Source organism: Scylla paramamosain, chromosome 36, assembly GCF_035594125.1.
Source record: "Scylla paramamosain isolate STU-SP2022 chromosome 36, ASM3559412v1, whole genome shotgun sequence".
Lineage (NCBI taxonomy): Eukaryota > Metazoa > Arthropoda > Malacostraca > Decapoda > Portunidae > Scylla > Scylla paramamosain.
In genome coordinates this window covers 12,707,955-12,732,121 of record NC_087186.1, presented here as the reverse complement: position 1 = coordinate 12,732,121, position 24,167 = coordinate 12,707,955, and the positions used below count along the sequence as shown (strand labels likewise).

Sequence of the window (24,167 nt, the reverse complement as noted above, 5' to 3'; positions counted from 1 at the left end):
GGTAAAATTCTTCTTACTCGCAATCTTTCTCCACCGTTGGGAGTCTCCCAATCTTCTCATCTTATTGGACAATGTTTTATTTATAGGTGTGGTCTTTATATCCTCCCTCTCACCCCCCCCCCCCTCCACCATCGCCCCACCTAACTACCTCCTCCTACAATTAGAGGCAACCTGAGAAATGTTGTCCTAAGAACTATTCCGTCCTATCCCATCGGTTTTGAAATTAAAATTTCGACGAGCGAGTCAGTTTTTACACCCTAAATAGAATTTGGACTATTTATAATTTTAAATAGAATTTGGACTATTTAAAATTTTATTTTTTTTAGCAAAAAATCTACAACTTTTTGCCAAAAAAGTCAGTAGCTACTAAATTATTTTATCGTTACGATAAATTGAAGACAGTGGTCTGAGAAGTGTTTTTGAGCTTAACGTCCATCGCAGTTCAGAAGTCGACGTCCAGCGGTGACGAAGGAACAAAGCCAGAGGTAATTAATATAGTAGTACAGGAGGTGAGTGACCGGAAGGCTAGTTTACTTGGTTCTTATTTCTGCACCATAAAAAGATGAAGACGACTTCATGTTCTGAGCTGCCGGCTTGGTGTCTGCCAGACGACAGAGCACAAAAAGAGTGGAGGAAGGCCGCATAAGATAATACAGACACGTGCAACCACTTTTTTTAACTATAATATCCAAATAAAATAAACCAACAGACATTCAGAGAACACGACGACGAAAACTAGCAAGGGACAACAGTAAGAGAGAGAGAGAGAGAGAGAGAAAAGAAATTAACTTGTGGAGCGGTGTGAGAGGACCCGTGAGGAAAACAAGGGTGGACGCACTGAAACGCGATAGCGAAGTGAGGACGCAGCGGGGAAAAAAAAGTGTTATGAAGTCGAGAAATACAGCAAGGTGATGGACTGGTAAATAATGTGAAGGGCAGGCTGACCAGGGCGGAGGAGATTGGAGAAAAGCACTGCAGCAATGGGGAGGAAGTAGCGGGAGTGAAGTTTGGTGGAAGTTACAGAAGGAGTCAGTGGAGAAAACCAAGGGACGCAGAAGACGAGGGGGAAGCAAGGCCAAGCAGGCTGACAACAGCGGAGGAAAAGAAAACTGACATAGTGAACAATCAGAGAAGAGAGAGAAAGTTTGATGCAAAGCAAGTGGAAAAGGATTGGAGAAAAAAAGTAAAAAGCAGTGGACTGATGAAAGCGGAGGCAGAGTGAGATGGGAAGTAGCAGCAGCGGAGAACGAGTGAATGGAAAGTATTGGAAAGGATTAAAGAACGGAGAAAAGTGAGGGACGTGGAGGAGGAGAGCAGACTGATGAGAGGAGTGGACGAACACGTTAACACACGGCAGGCAAACAGAGGAGGAGGTAGCAGCGGAGGGAGTACGAGTTTGATGGAGGGCGTGGAAAGGAACCAGGAGTGAGGGATGCAGGGGCGGAGGAGGGGAGGAAAGGACAGAAATGGGAGGAGCACTTGTCACCGTGACGCCAGCGAGGCTACAATGTTGGCGTGGTTCCCTCCTGCTGGACTCCCACGCATGCGCCGCTCCCATTCGCCGCCCTCTCCACGTTAGCTCACCAAACCTGAAAAAGTAAATATTTGCTTATGAATAAATGAAAGTCGTATTATATTGTGGGCAGTCAAAGACATTTGTGGATTGTTTAACCTTCTAATACGAATGAAACAAGTGAATTATGACGCAGCATTTACGTAACTATCACCTAACTGCCACTTCCAAGGTGTTACAGTACCATTTTTAAGTGACACTGATGGCTTTATTAGGTAGGAGTGTAGCATCCCATTGAGGTTATTCATCATTCCCGACTCCGTGCTCTACTGCGAGGTAATACAAGTTGTTTTACTGTAATTAGCTCAGAGGAAACAAGGCCATCAGCATCCATCCTCAATCACTGTCTTGGGACGAATATCTCGGCTTATTTAAGAGGAACAGAATATACATTTTATACAAAACATACCGAAGGGATTCTCTCTCTCTCTCTCTCTCTCTCTCTCTCTCTCTCTCTCTCTCTCTCTCTCTCTCTCTCTCTCTCTCTCTCTCTCTCTCTCTCTCTCACCTCAATCTACCTCCACAAAAGCGTTCGTTCCTCTCCGTGCCGCCGCCTCCTGCCTGCTTCGCTTACGCTCTCTTCCTCTTGTCCTCTCGTCCCCTCCCGCTCCCTCCCCGCCGCACTTTGCCGCCCTGAAGCCTTTTGTGAGGGGCAAGGCAGCGTTCCGGGTCGCCTGGGCTTGATGGCGCCCGTAACACACCTGTACGAGCAACATTTTGAGGGGAGCAAACGTGCGTCCGGCTTCTTGTGGTCGATCAGAGCAAGCAACCTGGTGGGGGAGACGCCGTGTGGGTATTTGGTTCACCCTGACTTCATTTTTTACTTTTTTTTTATCAGAATGTTAGGTTTTTGAAGTATTATGTTATTGTTTACGTTATTTACTATTTTTTTGTTTGTTTTTCATGGTTTGTGTGTGTTTTGCTTCAATTTGACTTCATTTTACCACGTGTTTTATCAGAATGTTATTTTTTTTTATTTAATTAAAATTTCCGTTAATTATTACATTTTGTGGGTATTTTCAAAGTCTAAACCTGACTCTCTTAATTTTATGAAATTTGTAGTAATATTTTAAAATTCTTTTGATAATGCACGCTGGTTTAGACAGTGGCTTTTTTTCCTCTAGACATTACATTTTTATAGGGAAATACTAAATCCACAAAGTATTCTCTTTCAATTCCCATGGTACTTTTTCACTTATTAAGGGAAATACTTGAAATATTTCACTATAATTCCCACTTCCTTTGCTGTTGATTTATTCATCTACCATATGCATTAATTTTGGAGGAAAAATATTTAAATCAACAAAATTCTACTCCAGTTTCCCCGACGTGTTACAGTTTCTGTGGTCCACTCAGAGGTTATTACTGGCTTGACCTGACCTGACCTCCCGGGATGTGAGGCGGTGTGCTCGTCCCTCTCTTTGACCACCCTTTGTCCTGTCCGAGCCGGGTCATGATACGCTCCGGCTTTTGACCTTTACTTCTCTTTGTTCGTGTGTGTGTGTGTGTGTGTGTGTGTGTGTGTGTGTGTATTACGTTGAGATTTAGATGTGTGTGTGTATTTCCACGAAAACCTACGTGTCACTTCCTTAATTAACAAGAGTATTAACACTGTGTATTAACAACAGTAAAATCCCCTTCTATGAATTCGCATAACACACACACACACACTATGGGTAATTGAAGTCTAACTAAACACAGACCTACATATGCATACACCTGCCTCGTATTCTGCACCCTCACCTGTCTAGCCTTAACGCACACGTCTCTCTCCTGCAGTCTTACCTCAGTCACTCCCAAGCTTTCTGGAAATCAGCTCAGTGTTTTCCTCTCTCTCTCTCTCTCTCTCTCTCTCTCTCTCTCTCTCTCTCTCTCTCTCTCTCTCTCTCTCTCTCTCTCTCTCTCTCTCCTGTAATCAAGTAGAAAGCAAGTCCAGTACATGCCTTTATAACTCCTAATCTCCTGTGCCTCCAGTATTGCTTGAGTGTAAACAGTACTTCTGGAATGGTAGAAAATATATAAAGAAAATATTGTGCTTCTGGTATTAAAATATAAAGAAGACTAAGAAAAAAAGTAGATCTGGACTGAAAGAAAAGGGAATAAAAGAAAAATTGCTGTTCTACTATTTGATAAAACATTACTCACTCTCTCTCTCTCTCTCTCTCTCACCATTTCCCTTTCTCCCTCCCTTCCTCACTCACTCACTCACTGACTTTCCATCTTTCCGGCTCTGAAAATGAACTTGGTCTGGGGCCGAGTTTCCAAGCGGCCAGTTATTTAGAGAACCTCAAAAGTATCTGAGGCTGGATCTCGTGGATTAATCCCCCGGCCGGACTTGCTGTTATTGGACTGGTGAATCAGACACAGGCGAAGGGGAGGGTAACTATCACTCTGAAGATCTACCTCATTACTTGTCCTCCTCCTGCTACTACTGGTGTGGTGGTGGTGGTGGTGAAGAAGAACTGGCAAGGGTGTGTTGTAACTGAAGAGTAAAAATGAAAGGAAAGAGTAAAAGAGAGAAAAGATAGTGACGAAATGTAGGAGAGAGAGAGAGAGAGAGAGAGAGAGAGAGAGAGAGAGAGAGAGAGAGAGAGAGAGAGAGAGAGAGAGAGAGAGAGAGAGAGAGAGAGTTAACGAGAAGGTAGAAGTTAAAGATAGGGAGACGTGAGAGAAAGAAGAGTAACGAGAGTGGAAAGAAGAAAAGAAGAAAAGAAATAAAGGGTAATGAGAGAGTAGGAAGAAGAAAGAAGAAAAAAAAAGAGAGAGAGAGAGAGAGAGAGAGAGAGAGAGAGAGAGAGAGAGAGAGAGAGAGAGAGAGAGAGAGAGAGAGAGAGAGAGAGAGAATGTTTACCACTCTATACACAGGACGAAAACACGAATTAGGAGGATAATACCACAAAGAGATTAACAACCTCTCTTATGCGGCTTTCTTTCATCCACAATTCTCCTAATTTTCCACATCCTTTCACGGAGACCGATTTCACACCGAACCCATCCACCCATCCACCTATCCAGCCACCCACTTATCCACTCATCCAATCATTCACCAGTGCACCTATCCACACATCCAGTTATCCACTTATCCATACCTACCAGCCAATCCATCCACCCATCCACTTATCCAGTCATCCACCCTTCCAGTCATCCAGTCATCTACTCATTCATCTCTTCAGCTATCTACCCATCCATCTATGCAGTCATCCAGTCATCCACCTACCCTCCCATCCACTCCAGTTTTCCACCTATCCACTCATCCACACACCCAGTCATCCATCTATCCAGTCATCCACTTATTTGTCCATTTACTCACCCGTGCACCTATCCACCCATCCACATATCCAGTCATCCACCCATACAACCACACATCTATCCACATCTACCACTCACCCACACTCCACTTGTTAATCTCTCTCTCTAGCAATCCCTCCACATTCTCATTTTGTTCACCCCGTTGGCTCCTTCCTAGCGATAAGGCAGGGAGAGGCAGTGAGTAGCCTTATTGTCCACTATACAACAGAAATATAAGGGAAGCTGCAAGAAGCCACCACAGAAAAATAAGGAAGCTGAAAGAAGCCACCAGGTGTATACGTGTTATTTGCTGTTTTCCTTTTTTTTTCTTTTTTACTGAAGAGGGGGGTTCTGATCTAGGACAAAGCAAGAAAAAGACTCACTGAAGATGCCAGTCCTAAAAGATAATACGAGTCTAAAAGAATATTCAAAATTATGTATGTTTGTATGTATCATCCTTATCCTATTGGCTATGAATCAATAAGCTGGTTACTGAGGCTACTCCTGTCATCTGTTACCTTATCTGACTGTCCCAAAAGAGAACTGTCCAAAAAACATACGTATCTCTGTCCAGCTATCATCCCCATCCATACACTTACCTAATCTTCCAAAACTCCCCGTTATGAACCAAAAATCTGATTACTGAATCTGCTCTAGTCATCCACAACTCTGACAAAATTTCTTATATTGATACCAAATTAAGCAAAAAACTTATGTAATCCCTTATTCACAACACACGTGGCAGCCTCAAGAGGAATTATGAGGTGTATATAGTATTTCCACCTTCCTCTGTGTATCCCTGTTGTGTCCTTTCTCTGTACCCACACAACTGGAGGACACCGGCACGAGGCAAGCTGCACCCAATTACCAGTACGGGGACAAAGCTCCTCTGGTTACTGACCAAGGTGTGATTGATGTGTCGTGGTTTCTTGTGTTGCTTGATGGTGTGTTCCTCTGGTGGCTTATTTTCCTTGTCGTGTGTGTGTGTGTGTGTGTGTGTGTGTGTGTGTGTGTGTGTGTGTGTGTGTGTGTGTGTGTGTGTGTGTTTACTATATAATATACGATACGAGCCCGTGTCTAGTCGTTTTGTACCTTTTTAAAGATTCACATACTACACACACACACACACACACTAACAAAAAAAAAAAACAACTTATATAGACCTAGAATTGAAGCGCATTATAGAGAAATAAACACTTACTACATTCACCGGAGACTGCAGAACCGCCTGGGGACTGCTGCTGCTGCTGTTGGTATTGCTGCTGCTGCTGGTTCTGGGCGTCTGTACCGGAGCAGCTGGGCGCACTCAGCTGCCTCGATCACTCTCCGTCTCTGGAACGAAGGGCGGACGGTTCTCAAAGGCAAGGAAACATCACCGCAGAGGAAATTGAATTGCTACATATCTTTCTTTACATTCATATTTTACCTTCCTTCCTTTTTTTTTTTTTCTGCTCCTTGTTCTGTCCTTAAGTACTGACGGTGTGTGTGTGTGTGTGTGTGTGTGTGTGTGTGTGTGTGTGTGTGCTGAAAAGAGTCATAGGAGGTAAAAAATAAAGAGGATAATAGGGAAAGAGAAGACAGGGGAGATAACATGAAGGCAGATGAGAGAAGGAAAGATGAAACTCGGAGGAGGAGAAGGAGGAGGAGGAGAAGGAAAGAAAAGAATGAAAAATTAGGAGGAGGAGGAGGAGGCAGGGAAAAGGTCGCGGACGAGAAGGGGATCAGGTAACCTTTGTATACTGGACAGATTATGAAAAAAGGATAAAAGGAAGAGCTTTGTATAAACCAAGACATTCTCAATAATATAAAATAAGATTAAGGAAACACCGAGAGGAACTTAAACTATTACATCTACACATAAATAAAAAGCCACCCACACAAAAACAGGTGCAACAAAAGCATATCATAAAATCTACGTTCTTTCCTGAATAAAAAAGGAAAATAGGTAAAAAAAAAAAAAAACGAGGCTCCTTTTCCCTTACATAAAAGAGGAACTTTACAGAAAGACTCAACGATCTATGTAAGGGAAATGTCAGTGATGCCTCGCGTTCTGACCATAGCCTTTTTGATTGCCCTTTTGTAGCAGCCACGAAAAGGGAAATGGCGGGAAGGGAAGGGGAGGGAAAGGGGGAGGGAGGGAAGGAGGACTCGCGAGGGGCAGTGAAGGACAAGAACGGGACATCTTAAGAAGGGAAAGGGAACGACAAAAAGGCAGGTTCTCCCTAAAAAAATAAAAATAAAATCTTAAACAGTAAAATGTTGGACTCCAATGAGATTTAACTGTGAAAAATGTAATATTCTAAAATCTACCGGAAAAATGGTGGTTGAAATAGTGAAAAAAATGCTCAAATCTGTAAAATAATGCCGAGAAAAACATGAACAAATAAAAAGAAAATAAACTACGGGAAGAAAAGAAATGAAAACAAAGGAAAATCAACGCATGAAAAAACAGTGCAAGAATAAACACTCACGTAACATGACAAGCAAACATTACAACAAAACAGTAATAATAAATAAAAAATATACAGGATAAACACACAAAAGTAATAAAGGCAACGCATCAGGCGGACCATAACGAGTACAAGCCGCGTCATTGGGTCACCGTTACAAACACCGCTATAATATTCACGCCACAACTCACACGGGAACAAACACGTGTGGCGAGGATCATCATAACCATCAGTCACCTATCCAGCCCTTCCTCACCTGACCAGCTCACCTGTGGCTCTCAAAAGACTCGTATAATGGCTTCAATTAATGGAGAAATTTTATTCTATGAGCACAATAGTAAACCCTTTTTCAGCCTCGCGCTCCACAAAGGCTCCATAAAGGGTCCGCTGTTCCATTTGCTTGTCTCGAATGAAGCTTGAAGGATCGTTGTGTTCGGTGCCTCGACCCTTGAAACGAATCCGCTGCGTCAAGTGAGTCTATATATATTTTCTTAAGGTTTGATACTTAATTGTTTTTTTTTTCTTCCTCCATTCCATTTCTCATTTCAGTTTTCTCTCTTCTCTATACTTCCTTTTCTTATCTTATTTTCTTCCTTCCTTCCATTTCTTATTTCAGTTTCCTTTCTTCTTCTTTCTCTGCGTCTTTTTCTATTATCTTGTTTTTCCTTCAACCCTTCCGTTTCTCACTTCAGTTTCCTTTCTTCTTTTCTTTACGTTTTTTTTATCATCTTTTCTTTCCTTTAATCCTTCCATTTATCATTTTAGTTTCCTTCTTTCTTTCCCTTTCTTTTCCTATGCTCCTCCTCTTTCCTCTTCGCGGAGTCCATGAGGGCGCATCTCATTAACTGGCGTCAGAGAATCTTGAGGAGAATGACCAAAAAACATTACACGGGAAGAGCCGACTTGCTTTGAGGCGGCGGACGGGGAACCAATGAGAAACTCGCCCCAGCTCCCAACCCCGCGATCCTGAGTTTTGATTGGCTGCGGGGAACGAGAAAGAGTCCCTGCCTGCAAAACTCCTTAATGGATTTATGTATCACGGGGAAATTAGTGGTCCAATAGTCCCCTTTACCTGGTTTACCTGGCGAGTGTCTGGGGACCTGAGACCACCTGGTGACCTGATCTTGAACGCCCCTAGTCTCTCCGCCCCCTATAGGACCCCTGGGATGCGCGAGAAGGATTTCTTTCCCCGACAAAAGGGCTAATGCCTTGTAAATGACTGCCAGGCAACGACATTATCATCCCACTGAGTCCTTTGTATCCCTCAGCGAGTTCCTATGCCCTGGGACGTAAACAATAACAGCGAACAGGTCTTAGGGTGAAAGGAAGGGAATATTAGGGTTAGTTTATTACGTACACCTTTCTCCTTCTACTGGTAATCTGGAATACTCGTCCTTAAGAGTTAGAGGATAAGTGCTACAATTTGCTGCACGTTGTTCTTGAGGGAGTGAGTATTGTGGGGAAGGGAGAGTGAGGAAGGTTCAGATTGTTAAGTAGACTCTTGCTTCTCCACTCAAAATTGACCAAATCTTTCGGTTCTTCTGTTTCTTTCTCGGAACGGCATTGTGAAAAGGCTTATTTTTCTTTATTTTTTCTGCTTACGTGTTTTTGCCAGGTATCTCTTATAGGCAAATAAATATATAAACACAAAAGCAACATTGAAACGTCACATAATGATCAATAACAATCTAAAAGGGGTTACTCAATAAATATCACAATTTTCTACACACGTTCTTCAGAGAGTAAGTCTCGCGGTGAAGGACGAGAGAGTAAAAGCGGAGGTCTTCAGGGAATAAGTCTCGCGGTGAAAGCTGAGAAAATAACGTCTAAACCAAGTCAACACAGTGCCTCCCACCTGTGACTTGCGATAACCACCCTTACCACCATCCTCTTAAGTGTCACAGTTTACTACACATCAAGTTACTTCAGGGCATAGGTCGCTTAAGAAACAAAACAAATCTAAGTTATCTTTACCAAACTCACGTAGAACAGAGATAAGAATAGGGCCAATGAAGGAATGGCAAGTAGTGGAAAAATAGAAAGGTGGAAACTGAATACCTGGAAACGAAGTAAGAGGAAAAGTTACCGAGATGGAGTTACACAAAGAAGACGAACGTACAAGCTGGAAAAAAGAAAGAAAGAAAAAAAAAACCAAGTTGGAAGTGCAGATAAGAATAGAAAGAAAAGTTGGAGAGAGAGAGAGAGAGAGAGAGAGAGAGAGAGAGAGAGAGAGAGAGAGAGAGAGAGAGAGAGAGAGAGAGAGAGAGAGAGAGAGAGAGAGAGAGAGAGAGAGAGACTAATGAGACAAGGATGAGGATGAATATGGGAAAGAAAAATATAAGGTAGATAATAATAATAATGCAAAGAAAGTTATACCAAGAAGACTTACTCGCAGAAAAAAGGCAGGAAATAAAAATAGCAATGAACAAAGGGGGCTAAAGAAGACAGAGAGAGAGGGAGAGGGAGAGCATTGAGACGAAAATGATAAGGAACATTCCGGGGAAAAAAAAAGTCATAATAAAATAAATAAAAAAAAACAAAAAAAAACAAAACAAAAAAACAAAAACAAAGCACAGAAAAGACAAAGAGTCTCATTCAGAGGAACATAGCAAATAATTTACTACTAAAAGGGGAGCGGAAATTGCGGCAATGACGGATATAAGGAAAAAAAAAAAACCAGAGGAAAAACAAGCGCGTAGATAAGCAGAGGGGAAAACAGACATGATAAAACATTTAAACCGTGAAAATGAGAAAATAAAGCAACCGGATGAAAAATAAAAAAGAAAAGAAAACAGAGAACATATCAGCCAAGAACACATGATAGGACATTTTTGAGTCGTAGTAATGAGGAAGAAATAACCCAAAATAGTGACGATTAATATAAAAAAGAAAAGAAAAAATAATACATGTGTAATCGAACATTTCAGTTAAAATAAAGAATATAACAAACCAAAAGACAAAAAAAAAAAAAAAAAATGAAAAGAGTAAAAGTAAAAGAAAAGTATACCTTAAAATCCTATCCAGCTAAAGTAAGAAGAAAATTCAGATATCAAAATAAAAGAAGCTGTTCTGAAACTGTACTGGGAACTCGATCGGGAAACAGAGCAAGACGAGACAGGACAGGCGCAACGAGAAGACACACAAGTGAGACATAGAGACAGACACAGCAGCACATCGAATAAGATAAAGAGATCCAATGAAAAAAAGAAAAAAACAAAAAAAAAGTCACGCAAGCACACAACAGAGAGGATATTGACAAAAGCGGCCCGACTCTTTTCCCGACGGCCACAAAAATAGAGGTTTATGAGGCTGGGGCGTCATGTGGGTGTCGGCTAAGGTAATTAACAGCTGGGCAAATATTGAGCCAGTCAGGCCGCTTTTAACATGCAAAGGGGCGGGGGGCGGACGGCGGGGAGTTAGTCAGATGCGTCGCCATTTCACTTTGTTTTTATTTACCTCCCCTGATATCTACGTAAGTTTGGCATTAATTTTGTTTTCCGAGGGCGTGTGTTATTGCCACGCTGTTTTTGTGCCGCATGCTAATCTAACATAACATTTCCTGGACGTATGAGTAATCTGATACACGTTAATTCTAGCTTCTGAAATAATGTACTAATTTTTCATTTTAAATAATTCAAATGAGTTCTATCTATCCATATTTCACCTTGAAGAATTAGGAGTGATATTTGATTTGGCTTAAACACAGCTTAGTTTTGCAATTATAATGTCTGTTTCCTCCTGAATAATTCATCACTTCATGAATCAATAACCTTAATACTCACAACACCTGCGTATTATCACAATTCTAAACACCAAACTTCAATTTCCATCACCGTAAAACTCAACACACACTCGTATGATTCTTGCACGAGGTAATCAAGAGGCCCGCTTCACATCACGCCTTTCACAGCCTCTCCCTGCCTTCAACCTCACACCTTACCTCACAGCCCACACATACACCCTCTCACTCTTACCTCACAAATCAAGGCTTATCTTTACCTAACCTAACCTAACCCAACCTATACCCTCTCCTTACCTCACACATTACCTCTCATATCTACACCTCCCTTCACTCTCCATCATATTCCAGTATACCTATGTACTCTCTCTCTCTCTCTCTCTCTCTCCTCTCTCTCTCTCTCTCTCTCTCTCTCTCTCTCTCTCTCTCTCTCTCTCTCTCTCTCACATTTCTCACCTATACCTTTGTGGAGATCGGAGAACGAACAACAGGCAAGGTGAGGTCTTGTATTGCTTTAGTGCAGGAGAATAATGCGTGTAGCGACCCCTGTGGCTCTGGCTTCACTGATCACAAGGCTGTATCTCAGTCTGACTATTCACTGCTTCGAGACACGTGAACGAAACCTAACATATAACAAGAAACGTGAATGAAGCATACTGAGAAAGAAAATCAACAATCCACTGTACTACTGCGTGTGTGTGTGTGTGTGTGTGTGTGTCACTACACCTACTTACCTGGAAATTTATCAAATCTCACAGGTACACACTTTCACCTCACTCCAACTCACACCTACACACAACATTTTACTCTAACTTCACTTTTAACGCAGCCTCTCACTCTCACTCGACTCACGCTTCGCAGCTCACACCTACACGCTCGCCTTGCCTCTCACTTTCGCCTCATGACTCCCACATGGTCATATTTCTGCCACAAACACATCGTCTCTTTCCCTCCGTACACTTGCATCTGGCCACGCGCGAGCTTCACCTTACGATCCATTACTCCTGACGAAGGGATGTGATTGATCTCTTATTTTTTTTGCATGAATTTTTAAGATGCAGTGTAGTCAGAGGAGCGTAAACTGAAACACTTCTGCCCCGCACCTCCAGTACTTTCGAAAGACTCTAGTTGAAGTTGCGCGCGTTTTTAAGGGTGTTTTTACAGTTCTAGTGACTAATTAACAAGATTTCTACATTACTGACTGGAAAAACACAATCGGGAACTCAGGTGATCATCTCAGTAGCCTTTTAAAATAGACGCAAAGCCTTTCTGAATACGAGGCAGAGATGTGCGGTCGAAGAGACATAGGAGGCGAAACCAGGACCGCCAAGTTAAGTGCATCCCATCCGGAAACCTTTACAATTCAATCCTCTTAAAAATAATCTGACTGTAACCTTTTTGCATAGCGTATTGACCTCAGTTTAAGTGGCACCTCAGGACACTCCTCCCTCGTATACAGTGCGCCATTGCCACACTGATGACGGCGATTTAAAGCCTTTCAAATATCACAGGGGGTTCAAAAATAATATCCCAGACATTGGAAAATAATAACGTCTGTGTGAACGAAATACAAACTGACGCGAGCAAGAATAAATATGAATAAAGCATAGCGGAAAGGAGCTTGAGAGAGAGAGAGAGGAGAGAGAGAGAGAGAGAGAGAGAGAGAGAGAGAGAGAGAGAGAGAGAGAGAGAGAGAGAGAGAGAGAGAGAGAGAGAGAGAGAGAGATTGAATGTATGTAAAATCACGAACAAAGGGAGAAGTTTAGGAATAAGAGAACGCAATAAAAACTAAAAAAAAAAAAAAAAAAACAGCGAGAAATGACGAAGAAAGAGTTAAAAGAGAACATGAAGAGGAGGAAGAGGAGGAGGAGGAGGAGGAGGAAGAGAAGGAGCAGGAGGAGGAAAAGGAGGAGAACGAAGAAGCTTGTGATGAAAACAACATAACGAGACCATAGAAAAGAAAACAAAAATACCAGTAAAGAAAATTAGAATCAGCGAAAGAGAAGGAGGAGGAAGGAAAGGTGAGAAAGGAAAAATGAGAAAAAAGAAGACGAGGAAGCTTGTGAAGAAAAAGAGTATAATGAATAAAAAAAAAACAATTAGAAACCAGGAACAGACCCAGTGAAAGAGGAGAAGGAGAAGGAAGAGAAAGAGGAAGCTGAAAGGAGGAGGAGGAGGATAAGGAGAAGGAGTAGGAAAAAAGAGAAAAATTACGATTATAATGATCTGTTTATATACGTTCACTGAATCACACTGAAATAAAAAAAAACAAAAAGAAAAAACAAAAAACAAAGCTGCGGCAGTGTTCACCGCGTCCCGTCCCTCTCCTTTCCGCCACCCAACCTTTGTCAGACTCTTATTAATCTGGAATGTTTTTGACCGCGGTGGAGAGTGAAGTGTTTTCCTCGTCTTCACTTGATTAGCCGCCGCTGCTGGGAAGAGGCGCGCGAGGGGCCCCCGCGAATGAAGAAACCCCGATGGGAGATTGATTAATAACGCTGGAATGAAGGGAATGAATAGCGAGAATGAAAGGGAGTGAAAGGGAAGCTTTTTAATGTGCATTGAAAACTCTAATTCTTTTGACTTTTTTTTTGTAGTTTTAAGTGTATATTATCTAACCACCTGGCCCAGTAATCAGAAACTCTTTGCTCTCTCACCACGACTATTTTCAAACGCCACAGCGATGATTAGCTGCGTTATCCAGTAGGTAATGTATAAATCGTGTTAATCTGTCACTAGAACCGTATAAACATCCTTAAAATTCCGTATAAGTTTATCTAGAGCCTTATGAATGTAGTGGAGGTGCGGTGATGAAGTGTTTGAGATTACGGGCGCTGATGATTGAGTTGAATATAAGATTAGAAAAACTGACGCGTGAAACTTTAATTTACGGGTGTTTGAAGTGTGTCCAAAGCGGGCTGCAGCAGACTTATTATATTTTACGGACAAGCTGAGCACAGTTTTTAATAGCCACTACCGCTGAGGCCATAAATAATAATAATAATGGAATATAACGATGAATGGCGTGAATCGAACTTGAATAGAACCAATTACCTGTAAATAACGGTGAAAAAAAGGGAAAAAGAGGTGGAATAGATACTCCTTTAGAAAATCTATTTTTCTTTTTTCCGTGAGAGACGAGTTTGAAAGAGGAGGAATATGAAGAGTAAGAGGAAGAGGAGGAGGGGGAAGAGGAAGGATAAGAATAAAAATAAATGGAAGAGGAGGAGGAGGAGGAGGAGGAGGAGGAGGAGGAGGAGGAAGGATAGCGTCAGGTGCTTCTGAGATAATGAAGATTTAACCTAAGACTCGACACCGCTGAAGAGGCTAGCTGATCGAGGGGCTTGTTGAGAGAGAGAGAGAGAGAGAGAGAGAGAGAGAGAGAGAGAGAGAGAGAGAGAGAGAGAGAGAGAGAGAGAGAGAGAGAGAGAGAGAATCACCTCCTACCTCCTACTTCCTCCTCCTTCACTTCCTCCTTCTCCTCATTCTTTGTGTTGTAAGTTGTACACAAACACTTCGAGACACAATGCAAAGCGTCGTTTCATCAGAAAACTTCACAAAGGCTCGGCGCATCCCACGAGGCTGCGGGAACCTATAAAACACCCAGAAGACACTATAAATCCCAGAAGAAGGAATCCAGCCCTCCAGGCTCAACTTTTATAACTTGTGGTGTCCATTCATGCCTTTGGTTCCCTCTCCGTCTCGTGGTATTGAGGACAAATCAGGGACGTGGGGAGAGACGAGAAGAGACAACGAAGCGAGGCGAGTGGAAGCGAGTGGAGGCGAGACGAGGCGAGTGGAGGCGAGGCGAGGCGAGGCGGGCAGGTTCTGAATGCAACACCAAAACCTGAAGACTGATTGCGTGATCCACTTCGTCGTACCTCAAAGGCGCACGTGAAATACTGGCCCTGGCGGTGACTCTCCCAAGGGCCTGCTTTATGATGAGTGGCGGGTGATGAGGGTACAGAAAAATCGAAGGTAAGACAAAGAAGTTATGAAAAGTGGTAATATTTTGTGGGGGAGGGCGGGAGAGAGAGAGAGAGAGAGAGAGAGAGAGAGAGAGAGAGAGAGAGAGAGAGAGAGAGAGAGAGAGAGAGAGAGAGAGCTAACCGGCTACAAAACAGAACAAAATCGCGAGACAAAAGAATTTCTCAAAACATCCCTAATACCTAAAAAAAAAGAAAACAACAACAACACATCTTTCTAACATCCCTCAAACAAACAAACAAACAAACAAACAAACAAACAAACAAAAGACACCACCAGCAAAAAGAAAAAAAAAGAAAAAAAAAACACACAAACAAAACACAATAAAATAAACACACACACACACACACACACACACACACACACGGAAACAACACCCGGCTCCCAATACGCAGAGCAAAAGACACATACCCTTTCACACATCCCCTCTATGGACTAAAACACATCACGCTGTACACTACACGCTATGAAAAAAGGCCCCTCTTATAAAGCCGCTTACGGAACACACGCCACTCACACTGAAACCGCACCAGTTCGAGTCTCCGGGATAAGAACCAACGGAATTTAGATCCTCCAGCGGTGCGTCGAACCCTTGGGAGGCGCGGGTGAGTGGCGGCAAAGGGGGAGGACAGCAGGATAGCATGGGAGGGAAACACGTAGGTGGAGGGAAATTGCGCGGCAGGTATAGAGCAGAGGAAGTGGAATGAACGGTGGGAGTGAGTCAGTCTTGTGTGTGTGTGTGTGTGTGTGTGTGTGTGTGGATTGTTTAGGTGTGTTTTTGTGTTTTTATTAATTATTTGTGGAGTGATTCTACACGCGTGCACTGTCAGGAGAGAGATGCAAAACAGCCACATCCACACCCACAGATCCACACCCACACACACCCACACGTCCACACACGAGGTATACTAGAAAAAGCTGAAACGTCAATAAGGAGAAAGAGAGGGGAGGGGGCCCTAAAAACACACGTAAGGGAAATTTTTATCCAAACTAGACTATAAAATGCGAACGGAAAAAATGAGAGAGGTTTCTAGCAATAAAGAAGCTGACCTGCTATTCCTCTGACCAAGTAGACACAACCCGAGTGTTTCTGAATCAAACGGCGCCTCGTTGAATACAATCTTCAAACCTCCAGCTGGACAACCTCCTCTGCCTACCTTTTCCTCTATTCCTTCCTTCTCTCTGTCTCCTTAACAATCATTCCCTTTCATACTAATAATCATGCCTTATTTTACGTATCTCCTTGTTCTCTTTCGTATCTACTTCTTCCTCTTTGTCATTTATTCTCTTTGATATTAATTCATACCATGCCTTCTTCTCTATCTCTCTATTTCTTCTTCCTCCTCTTCGTTTCCCTGGCATTCATTCCCTTTCATACTAATGCACTACAGATCCTCATGTCCTTTATCTCTTCTATATTTTCTTCCTCATCCTTTCTTTGACATTCCTTTCATTCCTACACGTATGCGTTTCACCACACATCTCCATGATCTGTACCAATACCAGTTTTCTGTACCTGTTTATCTTATTCTCCCGCTCTCGAAACACGGAAATGATGCTTCCAATGTTCAAGGGGTTTTTATTTTCCATGTTGAATAGGAGAAGAATAAATAGCGACTTTAAAAATCAAATAAGACGAATAATGCTGGCCGCGTCTCTCTGTTTATCTGTGTAAGTATTCATCTGTCTTTCCGCCTGTCTATCTATCCACGGTCTCTCTCTCTCTCTCTCTCTTCTCCTCTCTCTCTCTCTCTCTCTCTCTCTCTCTCTCTCTCTCTCTCTCTCTCTATACGTATTAGTGTCTATCTGTATGTCTATCTATCAATCTGTCTGCCTGTCTGTCTATTTCTCTTTCTATCTATTGTCTGTCTAGTTATTTATCTTTGTCTATCTTTATTTCTGTCTGTCTGTCTGTCTGTCTGTCTGTCTGTCTATCTATCTGTCTGTCAGTCTGCATCTATCTTTCTACCTATCTACTTATCTGTCTGTGTGTGTCTGTGTGTCTGTCTGTTCGTCTATTTGTGGGTCACGGAGGTCACTGGCTTGCAAAGTGAAAATTAGTTAGCATTACGGTGTTTCCGGCTCCCTAATGCACCACCGCCCCCACTAACGTGTTTCTCTGGTGCTAGTGTTTCTAGTATCTCTCAGCTCATTTGTTTCATTACGGCCTTAACTTAGTCTGTGTAGTTTTCCAGGTAAAAATTCGCGTTTCAATATTTTTTTGTTTTTGTTTTTTTCTTTTGCTAAATTCAATGTGTGGTTGATTTTTGTCTGGTTTTATTCGTATTTTTTCTTGATTTATATATAGTTGTGACAATTTGTTGATTTTTTTTTGCTTATTTTCTCTCTTGTATTTGTACTGATATGTTCTCTCTCTCTCTCTCTCTCTCTCTCTCTCTCTCTCTCTCTCTCTCTCTCTCTCTCTCGTTCGCTGGCTCGCTCTCCTTGCCTCCCTCTCCCTTTCCCTTCCCGTCCAATTATTTTGTTATCTTCCCTCTCCGTGCACCTTTTACTTCCACATCTCTGTTTTTCCACCTTTGGTGCTTCTCCTTCTTTTCTCCTTTGCATCCCTCTCCCTTCCCTCCCTCTCCCCTCCCTCTTTTAGGTCATGTCTGTATAACATTTCCTTTCCATTAACTTGACCAAACCCTCTTCCGGCATATGTGGCCCTGCGTGACCAGATGAGAGAGAGAGAGAGAGAGAGAGAGAGAGAGAGAGAGAGAGAGAGAGAGAGAGAGAGAGAGAGAGAGAGAGAGAGAGACGTACGTGTATTATGTAACAAAAATACACAACTATGTATTTTGAAATCATTATACACACAGAGGTCGTGTTGTAATCTTGTTAGGCATTTAGTTTTGACGATTGAATTTCACTATACTTTTCCAGCACAGAATGAAGTCGTATACACACACACACACACACACACACACACACACACACACACACACACACACACACACACACACACACACACGTAATAAAAGAACAGGCGTGAGTTTCTCCGACTCCCAAGCGACAGAGCGTCAATCTCTCTTAAAATTAGCGTTTGTGAATGAAGAAAAATTGTGAAAGCTTTTTCTTTTGCCTCGGTACTGTGTGTGTGTGTGTGTGTGTGTGTGTGTGTGTGTGTGTGTGTGTGTGTGTGTGTGTGTGTGTGTGTGTGTGTGTGTGTGTGTGTGTGTGTGTGTGTGTGTGTGTGTGTGTGTGTAAATAAGCTGAATGAACTTAAATTGATGTGGATATAACCTTTATTAAAAATATCCTTTTCTTCTTCTTCTTCCTCCTCGTTCTCCTCTTCCTCCTTCTCCTCCTCCTCATCCTCTCCCCTTTTCTAACCCTCCACTCATTTTTTTTATCCACCATCCTCTTTCTCTTCCCCACTCCTCCACTTTCACCTTCATTTTTCACCCTGCCTGGCGAGTGAGAGTGAGCGGTGATGTGGTGAATGGACTTTGATAAACGTCACACTCCCGCACCGCCACGTCTGCGAGTTAATGGTGACTTCAGGAGTAGCGGTGAGTACCCTGGCGGAGTGGTGAACCGAATCAAGGCCGCTTTGAAGTTCTAAATGGAAATAAAAGGTGACAGGGAATAGCGCTGATGGAAAGATCAATTCTACAGACGATGCGGGAATAAGTTAGGTTGGGTTGGGTTGAGCTGGGCTAGGTTGGGTTAACTTAGGTTAGGGATGAAATGTATGGATGTGAGTGATGAAATGTGAATATGGTTAAAATGTAAATTAAATATGACTCTCTCTCTCTCTCTCTCTCTCTCTCTCTCTCTCTCTCTCTCTCTCTCTCTCTCTCTCTCTCTCTCTCTCTCTCTCTCTCTCTCTCTGTGTGTGTGTGTGTGTGTGTGTGTGTCAGTATCCCTCTCATCTTTAATCTGCTAAATTTCTTTTCCCCTTCCCAAAATCCTTCCTTCTCGTCATTTTCCTTTCATCTGCACCTTCATTTTCCTTGCCCATTAACTCAGGAAATTGAGGACTCCGGCTCATCGGATGAAGTTCGGTCCGGGTTCTCTTGGGCCATCACGTTCTTTTGTCTCGTAGCAAATGACGTCACAGTGCGTTCCTGACAATTGACAACTAAAAACACAAGCGTCGCACCGCTTGACGCACCAGAAGGGATAGGAGGAGGCGTAGTAGGGGGAGGAATAGTAGAGGTCAGTCTTGCGTGCATTTAAGAGCGGTAATCAGTATTGTGTATATAATGAAAACACTCGTAATGACAACTGGACTAAAGACACAAGGGGTACACCGCTGGAGACGCAGCAGGAGGAGGAGTAGTACGAGGAGGAATGGTAGAGGTCAATCTTGCATGCATATAAGGGCGTTAATCAGTATTGCGGATATAATGAACGCATTCGTAATGAGGAGAGGTGTATTGGGTCATCACGGCTTTGAGACTGGATAACGCGGCATTGTGGGGAATGTGTGTGTTAAGTACCTGGAAGCTGTTAATTAGCGACGGTTACTTGGCTCGCAGGTGTGATACACGGCGGGAATAGCTAATGGTGTGGTGTTGTATATTCCCTTGATGCTTACCTTGAGGCATCTGTGCTAAGGAGCGGCACGTGATGAGAGCACCTGCCGCTTGGTATTCAATTAAGTCTCTCTACCTCGCGTCCCTTTGATAAATGACTTGTTTTTCGTACTGTGGTGAAATGTGCGGAAACGATTCGTGTGTAGTGAAGAATGAGTGTGATGAATGTGAATATAGTGGGATGTGACGTCATATTTCTGGTTTTGTTTGTATTTTCTAAAGAGTTTCGATCTCCTGTAAGAAAATAAGGAAACTTACAAAGAAAACGAAAAAAAAAAAACATGCAGGGAAGCATTAAACACACACACACACACACACACACACACACACACACACACACACACACACACACGTTACTTAAGGCGCACACGGTCATGAGCGGGTTGTCTTCCTTCAGGCCACACATCTTAACATGAATGCCCGTGAAAGACCCGAACCATTACTTCAACGAATATGGGTTTTAAGGTTAACGGAGGAACAAAGGGATAATGGGGAGAGGATAATGAAGAGGAGGAGGAGAAAGGAGGGAGAAAAGGATACTGAAGGGAGGGAGGGAAGGGGGAAAACTGGTCTTCCTCCTTGTAAACACCACCTCGCCTATACACCACCGAATTCTTTACTATGCTCATAAATTCTTTCCGTAAAAAAAGAAAAAACTGCCGCTCGCTTCAGAATCCTAGGGCACCTTATCATCTCCTCCTCCTCCTCCTCCTCCTCCTCCTCCTCCTCCTCCTCCTCTTCCTCCTCCTCCTCCTCCCCAATTGTGTCAGGAGTGGCTGGGGCCCAAGAAGGAATGTCCCACACCTCCTTTCTCACAGACGCCACAGGGGAAGCGCCACAAAGCACCACAGTAACGCGCCACACAGCAGGATGAGTTACGACCCCGCATGACTAGTGAATGAATTACCTCGTGCTAGTAATTAGAGGAATGACCTTGACTGCTGCTTGGCTGGACTTGGCCTGGGTTTCTCTCTCTCTCTCTCTCTCTCTCTCTCTCTCTCTCTCTCTCTCTCTCTCTCTCTCTCTCTCTCTCTCTCTCTCGTAAAGTGGACATAAAAAGACAAGGTAGTAAATACATCTCTCTCTCTCTCTCTCTCTCTCTCTCTCTCTCTCTCTCTCTCTCTCTCTCTCTCTCTCTCTCTCTCTCTCTCTCTCTCTCTCCCATGCATAAACATAAGGCGGCCACAGCTCCGGACGGCAATGCGTCATTCTGTTCCTTCTCCTGAATCTGTTAGGCCGTCAGACTGTCCCGCGGAGAAGATTTGTCCCCGGGAGGTGGTGGTACTGCACGAAAGAGAGAGAGAGAGAGAGAGAGAGAGAGAGAGAGAGAGAGAGAGAGAGAGAGAGAGAGAGAGAGAGAGAGAGAGAGAATAAAGGCAAACACAATACTACAGTGCAGGGAAGAGTTGAAGGGAGTTAAGTAAGGGAAAATCAGAATGCTCTTTCTTTGCTTTCACCTTCCCTCAGCCTCTTCCCTCCTCGCCTCTTCGAACCTGCAAACAAGGGAGATTATAATGAGTACTCCTCCTCCTCCTCCTCCTCCTCCTCCTCCTCCTCCTGCTCCTCCCAATGCTCTTTTTACTTCCCCATCCCTGCCAGTACTAAGGGATGGTTCAGTCTCTACACACAAAGAGCTGTCTTATTTCCATTTATTTTCGTCTTATTTTTCAGGAAAGATCGGTTGTATGACTAAGAGAGAGAGAGAGAGAGAGAGAGAGAGAGAGAGAGAGAGAGAGAGAGAGAGAGAGAGAGAGAGAGAGAAAGAGTGGAAGTAAGTTAATGAAAAATCAATATGTACTGAGGCTTTCTTCGTCTCGTCTCATCTCATCTCTCTCTCTCTCTCTCTCTCTCTCTCTCTCTCTCTCTCTCTCTCTCTCTCTCTCTCTCTGAGCACAAAAAACTCCCATATAATAATAAATAACACCCTCAAACACTAAATTTATTCATCTCCTGCCCCTCTTCTCTATTTTTTTTCCTCTTCGTCCATTAAATAAAACAAACGAAGTGAGTGAAAGAGAAAAATGAAAGAGAAATCTCACTCCATCACCAATTACTTCTTCACAAGCACTTCTTTCTTTTTCTCTCTTTTTTTTTTCATTGCTTTATCTCCTCGTCTCATTTGTTACATTTTATCACGTGTTTTTCTTCTTCTTCTTCTTCTTACGATGCATTTACTGTTATTTATTCAATATGCTTCATCTCGTCTTAAGTGTGACTCTCTCTCTCTCTCTCTCTCTCTCTCTCTCTCTCTCTCTCTCTCTCTCTCTCTCGGTAAGGAAAACATCTATTACGTTATTTTCAGACATGGAAACAACATCAACAAGAGTATAAATAGAAAACGCAAAGATATCGAGAGAGAGAGAGAGAGAGAGAGAGAGAGAGAGAGAGAGAGAGAGAGAGAGAGAGAGAGAGAGAGAGAGAGAGAGAGAGACGGAGGGTCCAGAAGCTAAGTTTATTTGTCAGAGAGCACACCCACACACACACACACACACACACACACACACACACACACACACACACACACACACACACACACACACACACACACACACACACACACACACTCTCTCTCTCTCTCTCTCTCTCTCTCTCTCTCTCTCACACACACACACACAAAGAGCATAGGACCTTTCACCTGTCTTAATTAACTACTCATTAATGCACTTTGTCAACAGGTGTTCTTCTCTCATCTTTCCCGCCCTCTGTGTGACTCTCTCTCTCTCTCTCTCTCTCTCTCTCTCTCTCTCTCTCTCTCTCTCTCTCTCTGAAACAAGCGAGGCCAAACTTCATTTCTCATCAGAACTTTATCTCTTAACCTCGCAACAAATTTTTAAAGTGGGTAATGCTAATGCTATCTATCCACTCACTCCCCCTTGCTCTCTCACGCTACCTTACTCTCCCTTACTCTCCCTTACACTCCCTTTACCCTCCCTGTGTGTGGCTCCCTCACGCTCCAGCTCACACCCGGTGGACAAAAATGGGCGGTGGAGGTATTAATAATGGTGCGTGTTAATATTGTTGCAGCTGGATAATTAAAGGCTCATTTATTGCAGCCAAATAAAACTATACGCACTGGAACTTTCATCTGCATACAAATTGCATCAGAGAGGAAAATCATATGCAGCGTTGATGAGGAGGTTCAAAGGCACAACAGAATACCGTGGCTTCTGTCGTTCATGTTAATTTCATTCTTGTGTTGTTGTGTTATAAGGATGAGTGCACGCCGCGGGTGGTTGTTGCCCTCTCACCTTTTGATCTAATTGATGGTGCGCTTTATATATATTTTGGTTTTTATTGATATATAAAAATGGCCGTGAACTGACTGTTTCGTTTCGTCTTTTTTTTTTTTTTTGTGCTTGGTGTTGGTAATAGTGGTGGTGGTGGTGATGGTGGTGGTGGTGGTGGTGATGGTGGTGGTGGTGGTGGTGATAGTAATTGTGGTGGTGGTGGCGGTATTGTTATTTTGTTATTATCTAGTTTGATTGTTATGGAACTTTACATCCTTTACTTCTAAAGGTGAAGATGATTAGACGACAAAAATAATAATAATAATAAAAAAAATTATATATATATATATATATATATATATATATATATATATATATATATATATATATATATATATATATATATATATATATATATATATATATATATATATATATATATATATATATATATATATATATATATACAGACAGATTAAAAAAGACAGACGTTTTATCAACCACAACTATAAATCGATTAATGAACACACACACACACACACACACACACACACACACACACACACACACACACACACACACACACACACACACACACACACACACACACACACACACCTAATTAACACTCCATGACTCTCGCTTCGGACAACACAAAGCTTTATACGAGAGAGAGAGAGAGAGAGAGAGAGAGAGAGAGAGAGAGAGAGAGAGAGAGAGAGAGAGAGAGAGAGAGAGAGAGAGAGAGAGAGAGAGAGAGAGAGAGACCACATCATACCCTCACAAAGATACAACGTCTCCAGCACCTAACCCTCTAAACATCCTCTCCTCTTCTCCACGTCCTCCTCCTGCTCTTACTGCCGGGGTAAAAATGCGGAGTGTCGCCTGAGGGTTCCTGTAGAAGGCTGCCGCTGACCACTTCATCACATCAGACAATACCCAGCCATTTGTATCCCCTCCACATCCCTCTGTCGCTGCTTCCCTGGTATTCTCTGGCATTCAGCCCCTCCCCTGCCCTCTACACAACAGCTCCCCTTGCCACATTGTCCCCAGTCCCGCCTATGTTCGTGGCTATTGGGACATACATGATAATACGTGGACATAAACGCATATATTTACTAATTATGTCTACGTGGTTCTCGTTTATATGATTATGTGGATTTTGTGTGTGTGTTTGTGTGTGTGTGTGTGTGTGTGTGTGTGTGTGTGTGTGTGTCTGTGTGTGTGTGTGTGTCTGTGTGTGTGTGTGTGTCTGTGTGTGTGTGTGTGTGTGTGTGTGTGTGTGTGTGTGTGTGTGTGAGGGGGGAGGGAGATTACGCTTTTCTGTACCTCATTCCTTTCTCTCTCTCTCTCTCTCTC

The 24,167-nt window shown here is 42.8% G+C and overlaps 1 protein-coding gene across 6 annotated transcripts in view; it reads right to left on the bottom strand.

Annotated features, from left to right (window-relative positions):
* Window positions 1-501: 501 nt before the first annotated feature.
* The window catches only part of LOC135091000 (uncharacterized), a 109,594-nt gene continuing 85,928 nt past the window's right edge, over window positions 502-24,167 (bottom strand). The window contains exons 1-5 of one of the 6 annotated variants that reach the window (XR_010262233.1): window positions 11,513-11,637; window positions 6,063-6,193; window positions 3,359-3,572; window positions 2,082-2,343; window positions 1,176-1,589 (exon numbers count right to left, since the gene is read on the bottom strand). Coding sequence is in view for 3 of the 6 variants with exons in the window: in XM_063988279.1 (XP_063844349.1) it covers window positions 884-1,589; window positions 2,092-2,343; window positions 6,066-6,067 (960 nt within the window). In the remaining 3 variants the exon portion in view is untranslated. Of the gene's footprint in view, window positions 1,590-2,081; window positions 2,344-3,358; window positions 3,573-3,749; window positions 4,056-6,062; window positions 6,194-11,506; window positions 11,638-24,167 lie in introns of those variants that run through there. The other 5 variants (XM_063988279.1, XM_063988282.1, XR_010262232.1 and 2 more) reach the window with 5 other exon arrangements.